Source organism: Erythranthe guttata, chromosome 14 (assembly GCF_056151865.1).
Source record: "Erythranthe guttata isolate IM_541 chromosome 14, IM_541, whole genome shotgun sequence".
In the NCBI taxonomy this organism is placed as follows: domain Eukaryota; kingdom Viridiplantae; phylum Streptophyta; class Magnoliopsida; order Lamiales; family Phrymaceae; genus Erythranthe; species Erythranthe guttata.
Window position 1 is genome coordinate 19599984 of NC_142546.1, and position 12157 is coordinate 19612140.

General features: G+C 37.1%; 1 protein-coding gene across 1 annotated transcript; it reads left to right on the top strand.

Annotated features, from left to right (window-relative positions):
* The first annotated feature begins 2901 nt into the window (after positions 1 to 2901).
* On the top strand, positions 2902 to 4951 carry LOC105954077 (uncharacterized). Its single transcript, XM_088814189.1, has 5 exons — positions 2902 to 3093; positions 3212 to 3325; positions 3437 to 3808; positions 4151 to 4271; positions 4368 to 4951. Exons 1-5 carry the CDS (start codon positions 3064 to 3066, stop codon positions 4508 to 4510), a joined length of 780 nt encoding a protein of 259 aa, XP_088670315.1. The 5' UTR covers positions 2902 to 3063; the 3' UTR covers positions 4511 to 4951.
* The last annotated feature ends 7206 nt before the right edge of the window (positions 4952 to 12157 follow it).

Consider the following 12157-nt stretch of genomic DNA (forward strand, 5'->3'; position numbering starts at 1 on the left):
AACCAAAATAACTGATTGCTTGATCAAAACGTATGTTCCATGATCTCGATGCTTGCTTAAGTCCATAGATGGACTTCTTGAGCTTGCATACCATGTGTTCTTGGCCTTTGGCCATGAAACCATCGGGTTGCATCATATATATGCGCTCTTCAAGACTTCCAGTTAGGAAAATTTTCTTGATGTCCATCTGCCATATTTCATAATCGAAATGGGTTGCGATTGAGAGCAAAATGCGTATAGACTTAAGCATGGCTACTGGCGAAAAAGTCTCATCATAATCGATATATCCCTTCTTTCTAAGCAAATCCCTTAGCCACTAGTCTCTCCTTCAAGGTTTCCACATTCTCGTTTGCGCCTATTTTTCTCTTGTAGATCCACTTGCATCATATGGGACGAATCCCATCTGCTGGTTCTACAAGTTTCTATACTTGGTTCGTGTACATGGAATCCATTTCGAATTTCATAGCCTTAAGCCAGTGACTAGATCTAAGTCACTCAGCGTTTCGTCATAGTTTCTCGGTTCGGGTTCCTATTCTTCCGGGATCTTATCCTGAGATTCTCATAAGAAAATATATCTTTCAGGTCTAATTGAAACCCTCCCACTACGACAAGGCTCTGGTGGTGCTTCGGGTTGATTCTCGATTTCCCTCATACTCAAATCGGGTGCCGAGTTGTCAACCGTTTCCTGCATTTCAACTTGGTTCTCAACAATCCTCTCGTTTTCATCGGGATCCGAGTTGTCAATAGGTTCATTCGCATTGGTCCGATTCTCGACAAATCTCCTATTTGTGATGGGTAATGAATCTCGAACCAAGATTGGTGTTGATTCAGGTTGAAATTTGGGTGCGTTACTGTCCATCGATTGGGTTGCTTCTAGTTCCTCTATTCTTATTTGAATCTTACTCTTATGGTTACTTATATAGTCCTCTTCAAGGAATCTTGCATTTGTGAAAACCAAAACTCGCATTCATTTAGGATCATAGAAGTACCATCATTTTGTTTCTTATACATGGCCTATGAACAAACATACATTAGTTCTCGACCCAACTTATCTGCATTTGCTTTCAGCAAATGCGTTGGGTAACCCCATACTCGAGACCCACCGTGGTTGATATATGTGCGGATTGTAATGCAATTGCAAAAACAGATCCAGTGCCCCAAACTGAATGAAATTACTACCAAAAGAAAGAGCTCGACGAGGGGACAAAAAAATTGGAAAGAAAAAGACGAAGAAGGAATGGAGAGAGAGAGAGACGCACATGGGATTTTTGCAAAATATTTTAACACATGGACATTTTCTACAACAGGGGTACCAATTGCAACTCATTTTTTTTTTGTTTTGTGCGAAATTGTAGGAATAAATTAAAATTATGACTAAATCATAAAGAGATGTGCTATTTCCACCCTCATTTTATTTCATTTCACCACCAAAATTTTAAATAAATAAATAACATAATATAAAATATCTGAAATACCCTTCATACGTATTCATTTAATTATTTTTCTAATCCACCAGCATCAATTTACTAACTTCATCTTCTCAATTACAACATAAAGAAAATGTTTCTGGAAATTAACACCATTCCATTTTTTTATAAATAAATTTCACCATTAAATAAAAAATGAATAAAAAGAATCTACAATCGGGGATCCCCATCGCAAAAAATCTCAAAAAATACTATGAAAGTACTTTCTCTCCTAGCCCATGGCGCCGCCGCATCCTATGCATTCCTCCTCGACTTATATGTTCATACGATCAACATAAATATTCCATATAGAGGAACTCGAAGGGTGGATCTTTCCAATTTTTTTATCGATGCGATCCAAATCCAAGAAATTTAGAGAAGAAGACAATTATAGCAATTGGGATATTGGTTTAATTTCGGCTCATTGATTTTCTTGAACATTTTTTGTTCTCAGTTTCTCACTCCTCTCTGGATAACAACCAATAAACAATTGTCGTAATTTCTAAAGCATAAATATATTTAAGGTTTTTTTTAATGGACATTAATTATGTCGTTCTAGATTAACTGATTTCTTCTTTTTTTAATTTTTTTTGGTCTAAAAAGGTTTGTGTTATGGAAGTCTATGAAGAAAAATAAAATATTGGAGAAGATGAAGAGAAGTGACGGTGGTGGATCAAAATTGTGATTTAAAAGATTATTAATTATTAAGGGTATTTATGATATTTTATGTTATATTATATTATGTATTTAAAATTTGGTGGTGAAATGAGATAATATAAGGGTGGAAATAGCATGACTCAATCATAAATAGATTTAAGGGTAAAATTCATTTTGCACCCCTGTACTATGATAAATGTATCGTTTACCCCCCTGAAATATTGAAAACATCAAACACCCCCCTGCCGTTAGTTTTTTTCTTCTAATTCCGTTAGTCAAACACTTTGACCGACTATTGCAAAGAAATGTTGGCTGTTTTTTTAATGAAAATACCCCAAAAATTTTCTATATATAGGAAAACTAACGGCACAAAACCCACAAAAAATGAAAACTAAAAGCCCTGAAATCTATATATAGAAATTTTTTGGGGTATTTTCGTTAAAAAAAAGCCAACATTTCTTTGCAATAGTCGGTCAAAGGGTTTGACTAACGAAATTAGAAGAAAAAAACTAACGGCAGGGGGGTATTTGATGTTTTCAATACTTCAGGGGGGTAAACGATATATTTATCATAGTACAGGGGTGCAAAATGAATTTTACCCTAGATTTAAAAACAGAAAGGGCTGAAACACGGGCCTCCACGTGCTCTTTTCATCCAAATTAAGTTAGATTTGTTCGATGCTACACCCGGTGAAAAACACCGGGTGGGTCTTCTGCTGCCACGTGTTTCTTTTTTTGTATTTTATAATAGATTCCCCGCTAGGGTTTACCTTTAGGGGTTTTAGAAAAATAAAAAAAGAACACGTGACAGCAGAAGACCCACCAAACAAGATGGACTAAATCTCCCAAAGGTGTACGGAAAACTTTTTTTTAGTTTTTATCCCTCCTTTGCTAAACCTAGAAAACATCTCTCTCTCAAAAGTTGTCGGTTCCCGCACACCATGGCTAACCCCTTCGTTTCCTCGTGCAAGGTCTTTTCATTTAGTCAATTTTATTCAGATTTATACTATGTGTGTGTATGCTCGCAATTACTGATTGTTTTTTTTTTTTTCATTTTTTTTTGTATGGAACTGAAATTTGGATGAGAAGGCGTTGAGTAAGATTGCATGCATTCCGTTTCTAGGGAATACGGCGATGGGATTCAATCATAAAGTTACTTATAGTCGTCTTCCTTTTCTCACTCGCTACGCTTCCGCGTTCAAGGTCTCTAATTTATTGATTTTTATACAGATTCGTAGTTCATATGTGTATGGCCGCAAATGATTTGCTTTTTCCTTTCATTTTTTTTTTTTTTTTTTGTGGTAAAATTCGAAGGCTTATAGCACTTTGTATCAACGGCCTAAAGAGCTGGTGGAATTGGACAATCAGCTGGTGGAGTTGGGTGTGATACAAAAAGAACTCCACGAGCGTCAAAAGGAGTTATTCAACATGTTGTGCAATCAAAAGGGAATAACCTATCACGAAGAAGAAAAGGAGAAAAAGTTTGAGGTATTTAAACAAAATTTACTTATGGAAATGGCTAATGATGGTGATGGACAAAATTTACTCAGCGGTCACTTCATGGAGGAGGGGAAGGAGTTACTAATGGAAACGACTAATAATGGTGGTGGTGGACAAATGACCGAATGCCACTCCATGGAGGAGTGGAAGGAGCAATACCATAATGGAGTAGTTTCCAAGAAACTGGTAAGTCATGTACTCCGTTTGATGTTTTTATTATCTATTGATTGGCTTTAGAGCTCTATCCCTTAAACAAATGATGCTCTTCTTTACGGGAGCATGTATAGAGATTATGATGTTAATTCTTTATGGAAAAAAGAGACGAATAATGATAGAAGTTCGTCTGGTTTGGACCCAAAAAATGTCTACAGTTATTTATGAAAATGATGTTCATTTAGCAGCCTAGTTAAATTTTCAAAAAAAATTAAAAAACTAAAAAAATCCTTGTTTTGCTAGCTAACCCCCATCTTTGCATTTACAACTGTATTTTGTGGTTTCTCATTTGGATAACCAAATTTGTTTGATCAGGTAGTGGTAAATTTTATGAAGCCGTGGTGCGGAGCATGTTGTTCCATTGCTCCGAAATTAATCAAGATTGCAAAGAAGACAACCAATGTTACAATACTGACTATCTATACCCATGAGCTTAAGTTATGTTATTTTGCACCTTGCTATTACTTCAACATTTTTCGATCAATTCTTTTAGATTAGAAATTTGATTTGATTAATTCATAACATTTTGTGCAGACTGTCTGTGAGGAATTCCAAGTTGAGGCTACACCCACCTTTGTGTTCCTTAAAGAAGGAAAGGAAGTGCATAGGATTGTTCGCCCTATGATCAAAGATTTGCAGAGGGAAATCGACAAACATGGTGCCGTTACTGCATAAGGTTTTCTCTTATGGATATATGTGTTCTGTTTTGCATAGATGGTTCTCGATAATCTAACGGAGTATTCTATTTAAGTATTTGCGCTTTAAATCCGTCTCTTTTGTAAGTTCTTGCTGTAAATTATGGACTTCCTTTTGTGCCCACTAAATCATTCATTTCCAAACTCCAAGTCCAGCGAAAAGATTTGTGTTTACTTTTCATTCCATATAAACCAGATCATGTTCCTTAGACTTGAAAGTTGAGGTTCTAATTTCTAAGTTTAAAAGTTTGTAATTTGATTTAGTTTGTTGAATTTTTTTGAGACAAATGGGGCTTTATAATGGAAGCTACTCAGTTGTAAAGAGGTAATTATCACGATCATTTGAGTGATTGCCGGTTTTCAGCTGGAATTGTTTACTTATTTTCTTGGGGTTGTTGTTAATATAGACTTTTATCTACTAGTCAATACTTGTTGGAATGTGCTTGCAAGCAAGTTGGAATTCTTGATTTGATGGTGTTGATGATTACGGTATTGATATTCATTGTTTGCATTCTATTTGATCTACATGTGAAATTGCTTTGTATTTTTGCTTTCAGATTTAAGGGATCTATCTATTTTTGCTCAATTGGATTATTGTTACAGTCATATAACGTAGTGTGCAGAATTGAAAGCTATAAACCTACACTTTTCTCAGGAATATTTTTTGCGAAAATCTTTTGAGAACGCAAGTTCTGGTAGTAAAAATTTGAATCCTGATCCCAAATTTCCGAAAATCCGTTGGAAGCTCTTCCGTAAATGATCTTATATATAACTATTTTTGACCAATTCAATATTTTTACCTATTTTTCACTCTTAAATTAACAAACTTGAATCATGTACTTTTTAAATGAGTATGTTACTTGGTTAGCTATTCGAAATCAGAAGAAAAAAAATGTAAATTGATGACTAATAAGAGAAAAGTGGTTGTACCAAAAAATATGGGGAAATAACAAAGAAGTCCTTAAATATGGGAATTGGGGCCTTTGGGATAGAAAAATATTTCTTTAAAAAATAAATAAAATTTGAAACTAAACTTCAATTGGACCTGTAAATTGGAGACTTTAGACCAATAAAATATAAAATTTAAGTATGGACATTTATTTAAGACTTCAAATTTCAAACCAATAGAATTTAAAAACATTTTCCCTTTATTATTTAGATAAACATTCACGAGGTATAGACACGGTCACAGGGCGGGTCGGGTCCGACTTTTTGAGGACCCGAAACCAACCCGTGGGGAGGCGGGTCCGGGTCCGGGGCGGGTCCATTCGGGTCCGGGTCGGACCCGGGTCCAAACCAGTTTTCCAATTTAATTTTTTTATTTTTTTTCCTAATAATTACAAGAAAGAAAAAAAACTTGAATTAAAATTTGAAAAAAATTGAGATTAACTTTAAATTCAAAATTACAAAAAAAAAAAAAAAATTGAATTTAAACACTAAACAATTTTAGAACAAAGGAAACGATTAAGACCTTGAGGCATAAACTAAATAAAATGAAAGTTGTGAAGATTGGATTAGGGGTATTTATAAGTGAAAATAATAATTGAGAAATTTTTCAAAATTTCAAAATTTTAAAAAATCAAAATTCAATATGTCTTTTAAATTAAATTGTAATTTTTATATTTTTCAAAATTATATATATATATATATATATATATATATATATATATATATATATATCACCTTAAGTTGTTGAGGTAGAAGGAGCTGAGAGAGCAAATTGGATCACTGGCTCACGAACCAGTTGGTTCTGAGATACCTGCGAACAGAGAACACGTGACTAGGCGGGGGGTTGATCCGGCGGAAACCCCTCAGACGATCAAGTCAAACGTGCGGATATTGAAGTAGTTGGGAGAATACAAATTATAGTATTACTCAGATAATAAGGCCTCTCCTTAATAAATGAATTAAATCGTTATTTGTACCTTAGTTGAGATTGTTGGGCTCAAACATTATTCGAAGGTGATTGGGCCTCGGTGGTAGTGGTATTCAATATTGGGCTCGTGACCCAGTAGGTAAATAAATTGTAGACCCATTGGGTTGGCCCAATTAGGCATATCATTAATCCCCCCACTCTCGAGTCGATGTGGGGGCCATGTCGGAATGGGTTCCAGATTGTGTCGAGAGTAAATATTGTTGTGGTCCCGAGCTGGTGTATGGTCTAGTGGTGTGCGAAAACGTGTTAGAGCGTGGGTCGGAGGGGTGCGAAGGCACGTTGGCACGTGGCCGGAGTCTTGCGATGGTAACGCGGGGCGCGACCAAGTTGTCGGGATGCAAGTTACTTGAGTCATCGGAGTTGTTTCACGATGATGTAGTAGCAAGGAGCGATTATCTCCTCATTGGAGTTATCTCATCGCGGGGTAATAGAGTTGTTTTTTGACCGAGTTATCTCCTTGTGGGAGTTGTCTCGCAACAATATAATGGCACAGGGCGAGTTATCTCCTCATGGGAGTTGTTATTTATTGACATTGTCAATGGTTTGACGCGTTGCTTATATGTGTTTACATATAGCCTTGTGCGTGATGTACATGATGAGTGGATCAGAATCTCAAGATTTTTTTATGGGGATCGTGCCCCTTGTTAGACCTCGTGGGTCGTATGTATATTAGGACCGTGGCCACGTTTTAATGAAGGACCCGTCGAAAACAAGTAGATAAATTTGAATAATCAAGCTGGTCAGGCTATATAGATTCTCATAATATCTCTAAGTGTTTCTAAGGTTGTAATCATGCTAACTTAAGCTTGCGATTGTGTAGTGAATTGCGAACGAGTTGTCTCATCGTGTGAGTTGTCTCGCACCGAAGTTGTGGGAGCGTTGGATGACGCGCGACTGAGGAGCGTGCGGATTGAGGTCGCTCTGAGCGAGTTGTCTCCTCGTTAGAGTTGTCTCGCAACGAGTCTTATTACCGAGCGAGGTAGCTCCTCATCGGTGTTAGAGTAGGTGACCAACAAGCCAACTTGTGGCTGTGGTCTTTCCATTTATTCTTGTAATAAATACTGATTTTTCGTATTAATGATAAAACACCTTGGCAATCTATATCTTTGTCCATTGTTCAAACATAGATGTAGTCCTTACAGTTATTACAAGTACTTGTAATTGATCTTTTAGGATCATGAGATATTTACTTAAGTATTATAACTGTTAAACGTGTTCCTAGTCGAAAGGTTACACCACCAATGAGGATATCGGCCTTTCCCATTAAGGGACTAGCACTTAGTGTATGTGTACTGCATCTCATCAGTAAACGGTATTGTGATATCGGCATGCATAAGTGGGTGCTCATAAGTTGACGAGTTCACTGAACTCTCTCACCTTAGAAATCTCTAAGTGGTTCTCAATAATCGAGCAGAGATATCTATGGTATAGTTGTACACCATTAGTTCTTAAGACATAGACATCACCGTGACTTCACTAGAGGACCAGTTGTATCATGACATGTCCCTGAGATCCACCGAGGACCGCCGCAATGGCCAGTGTTCGTGCAGTCTGAAATCTAGTGGGAGGTCTGTGCATTGTAGTCGGGGATTCGATCGCTAGAATAGTCTTGGATGTCCTGTGTGTTATCATAGTTTGTAATATCTAAGTCTCTCGCCAGAGTTGAGTAAGTGATGATTAGAGAATTCGATTCTCTAAGTCATGCACGTACCGATTACAAAACTTAGAACGATGGCACAGTTATTGAACTACTAAGGAGGTCTCGATGAACCAATTCCTCTAGTTCAATCGGGACATATGAATCGAAGGGATCGTACTGTACGTTAACTATATCAAAAGTTTCTTGCAGGCACTTCATTTGTATCTACGAAATCATGACTCGTAGTTGCTAGACGTCAATCTTGATTTGTTGGGTGATTAAGTTGAAACGAGCTTCATTTTAATCGTAACTCTATGGACGAGTTTAAACCACAAGGGGTTGTAGACCCACAACTAGCTTACACCTAAACCATTGAGGGTCACACTGCTCGTGCACTCGAGATCTTTGAATAAACGGTCAAAGATAAAAATGTTTAATCTTTGCATGATTGGAAGTCAATGTGATTGAGTCCAACATTCGTAATTTGAAATTATGAATGAGAATAAGAAAAGGAAAAGAATAGGCGAACAACTTAGCTAAGTTTCTAAATTGGGAAGTTTTCAAATTTAGAAAGTCCACTGAATTAGGGTTTCCACTTTTGGAAATTGGCAATCGAGAATTGGCACTCGTAATGACAAGGACGTTTCAATGATTCCGAAAATGTAATCATTATAATTTTTCCGATCATTGAGTTGTGAGAAACGAGCGAGTAAAGACTAACGAACTTAAGTTGTTGAACTAATCCAAATTAACCCCGTTAGGGCTTTTATACAAGACACTATAAATACAAGATTTAAAGGTCTTGCACCAAAAAAAAAAAAAAACACAACACACAAGAGAAAACCCTAGCCGCTCTTTCACAACCCTCGGCCGAATTCTCCTCCTCCGCCGTCGCCGCCGTCTCCAGAATCGGCCTCACGCGCCGATTGCTATTGATAGCTTCTTTCCTTTTATCTTTTTCTTCCGTCTATTCTGACTTTTGCGTGTCTAATTCCACGTATTTAGTAGATCTCAGTATACGAGGTGAAATCCGAGAGAAAGAAGACCAATGAGTCGAATTGCCGAGAATCCAACGACAAAGCACCGTCGCACGCGCCCCCAAGCGCCGCTCGAAGACCGCGCGTAGATCTCACGCGCCGCCTTCGTTGAGCGCGTCCGTCGCCGCTGCACCTCCGTTGCTCCTCCCGATTGCACGGATTGATTTCCGTGGCAGTTTGCTTTAATCCGAGAGTTTGCCTCAATCTTCAAGAGGTATTTTTCGGATCCGTTTTTAATTTGGTATTAATTTAATTAGATTAAATTATGTGTTAATATTTGCAGTATGAATTTTCGTGAATTGTTGTATGTAATTGTTTGTATGAATTCATGATTTACTGCGAGCATGCTATGTGACTTATTATCGAATTAATTATACGCACGTTGTTCTTAATTTTCGCTAGAAGAGTTAAGGTACGTAATTAATTGCTTAATACGAATCGAGCATGTGTTTATGTGAATTAAATTGTTTATTTCATATAAAAAATTTATTTTCCATTGCGTACACGTGGCCGATTCCCAACAGTGGGAGTTGCCTTTTCTTTAATCAGTTTTGCCAGGTCTGTTAGGTTCTTTAATGCGTTTGGAGCGGTTGACACAAGCAGATTGTTGCGCTCGCATACCCAAAACTGCACAAAAGTTGCAGAAAGCATTGCAAATTAGTAATGTAGTTGCACACAATATTGACATTAAATAGTAAACATAACAACATGTTACTACATATAACTGCATACTGCATTGACCATATAATTTTTTGTAGGCAGTAAACTCACCAGCAGTAATGGTGTGCACCCTTTCACTTTTTCTGCAGGGACGAATCTGACATGGTCTAGGAAGAATTATGTCACCTCTCGTGCCCAATTATATTTGTTCTATTGACAATGTTGTCGCAATATTTGAACATCCACCGAGACACTATGCTTGGTGATGAATTGAAGAGGCAGTTGCACATCAGATGTAGCACTATTAACCTGGTTACGTTCTCGACGTCTTTTTGCGCTCTCCCAGCCAATGACTATATTGGCTGTTTTTTTACATCCGAAATTGGTAGTTGATTGTAATTTGGAAATTTTCTTTCCATCATGCCTTCGTTTGGCCGCTGCGATTTGTCGAAACGCATTCATGTAGGACCTGATTTTATACCGACTATCAATTCACACTTTTTAGGTTCGATGGTGAAATTATTGCCTCCAATGACAAAGGACTGTGCTTTAGCATTGTAAGTCCTCAATATTTTCCAAACCCCCATCTGTGTTCCAGTAACCGATGCCTCACTTATCTTGTGTTTGGAAAATGGGAGGACATGATTGTAGAATGGTGTACGTCGGAGGCAATCATAGTGTTCTGGTCGGAGGTGAACATTGGAGAAGAACTTACTGTTTTATGTAGTCTCGTACGGTATTCTGTAGTATACCCCCATGATCCAGTGCGTGGCGCGCTAGAATTGTTTCTTGATCTGCAGTAATTAAAACAGAGATATCACGGACGATGAAGATATGTAAATACTTATGTTGTTTCCCAATGACACACGACACATCATTTGTTTGTTGGGTCTGTCTCAACGGTAAAATTACTACATACAACTATCAATTTTTGTGTAGAAATGGAGAAAAACAGAAATAAATGGTGAAGAGAAAGAAATATACCTGCGTCTAGGGTATCCAATTCTTCGGCCTCAGTCCTTTTATGCTTTCCTGGGTAGAGAATATGCTCTAGGTAAGATTTAAAAAATATTAAACTACAAGCACTAGTGTACGACGAAGCATGACTAATGCGAGTCATGAATCTGTAAGAACTAAGAAAAAAAAACCCAAAAGCAAGCGCTAATTGCAACACAGTTTTTCTGCCAAATTACTTGTTTTTTTGCTTGATTTTGCTTTAAGCCCCATTTTTTTAAGCTGTAGACAACCTTAAATTCGACGGCGAAGAGGTTGTGAGATGATTTTTTCTGAACAAATTTGTTTGAAGATTGCGTGCGGTTTCGACAGTTTTGAGAAGATGATCTTGTGTGTTATTTGTTGCGTGGATGTGTGTTTTTTTGGGTAATGCACGTTTTTAGTGGGATTTGATTTATATTTTATTGACAACGTACTATACCATTGGGGGTAGTGTTGTACTTTCCCATCGCCAGGGGTATGCCAAATGAAAAATTCTGTTTGGGTTTGTCCCTAGTTTATTAAGCACCCAGAGGGGTATATAAAATAAGCCATTTGGAATATGAAGAAAGCTGGACTTACTATTGATATTGAAAATAAGGGTGGATCCACCCTTATTTAAAAAAAAAAAAAAAAAAAAAACTAGAGGAGGTTATTACTAATAGTCCCCAATGTTGTTAGAATCGGATAACCGGTCGGTCGAACCGGTTCGACCGTGACCCGGGGATGAGACGATCCAGTTTGACCTCTAAAATCGAAAAAACTGAAAATCGGGGTTAAATGACCAAAATCCGGTTCGGCCGGCGAGTCGGTAATGAACCCACTTTTCGGCCAAAACATCTCAAATCACCGCCTGAGTTGGTTATTTGTGGGTAGATTTGAGCGAATCTTCACAAACTTAGTTGTGGGAGATCAGATCTAGTCATTGGTGGTCGAAGGATTGCCGGATATGGTCATGTGTGGTTGAATATGGGTGGCCGATTGCCGGATTTGGAGGATAAAAAATGAAAAATATAAAGTGCAAGCAAAAGAAATATAGTGAAAAAATAGACCGATGTAGATAAAAGTAAAATAATAGGTGGGAGATCAAAAAATATAAATGAAATAGTATTTTTAAAACATTAAAATTAATAAAATAATAAAATTTTAGAAAAAATAAAAAACCCTGCTGAACTGATTTGACCCTATAAAACCATGACCCAAATAGTCGATCGATTTCATAGCCCGTTCGGTTCTGACAACATTGTTCGGTTCGGACAACATTGATACTCGGATTAAAATAATTACATGGTAAATAAAGGTTTTTGCCCGTTACTCACACAAGTTTCTTCTCTACAAAAATAAAATAAAATATATATATTT

Bases quoted from the DNA above. Each gene is read 5' to 3' on its own strand.
- LOC105954077 (XM_088814189.1), top strand. From the start codon at position 3,064: ATGGCTAACCCCTTCGTTTCCTCGTGCAAG. The intron at 3,326-3,436 runs GTCTCTAATTTA...TAAAATTCGAAG, and splicing joins GCTACGCTTCCGCGTTCAAG to GCTTATAGCACTTTGTATCA. The intron at 3,809-4,150 runs GTAAGTCATGTA...TTGTTTGATCAG, and splicing joins GAGTAGTTTCCAAGAAACTG to GTAGTGGTAAATTTTATGAA.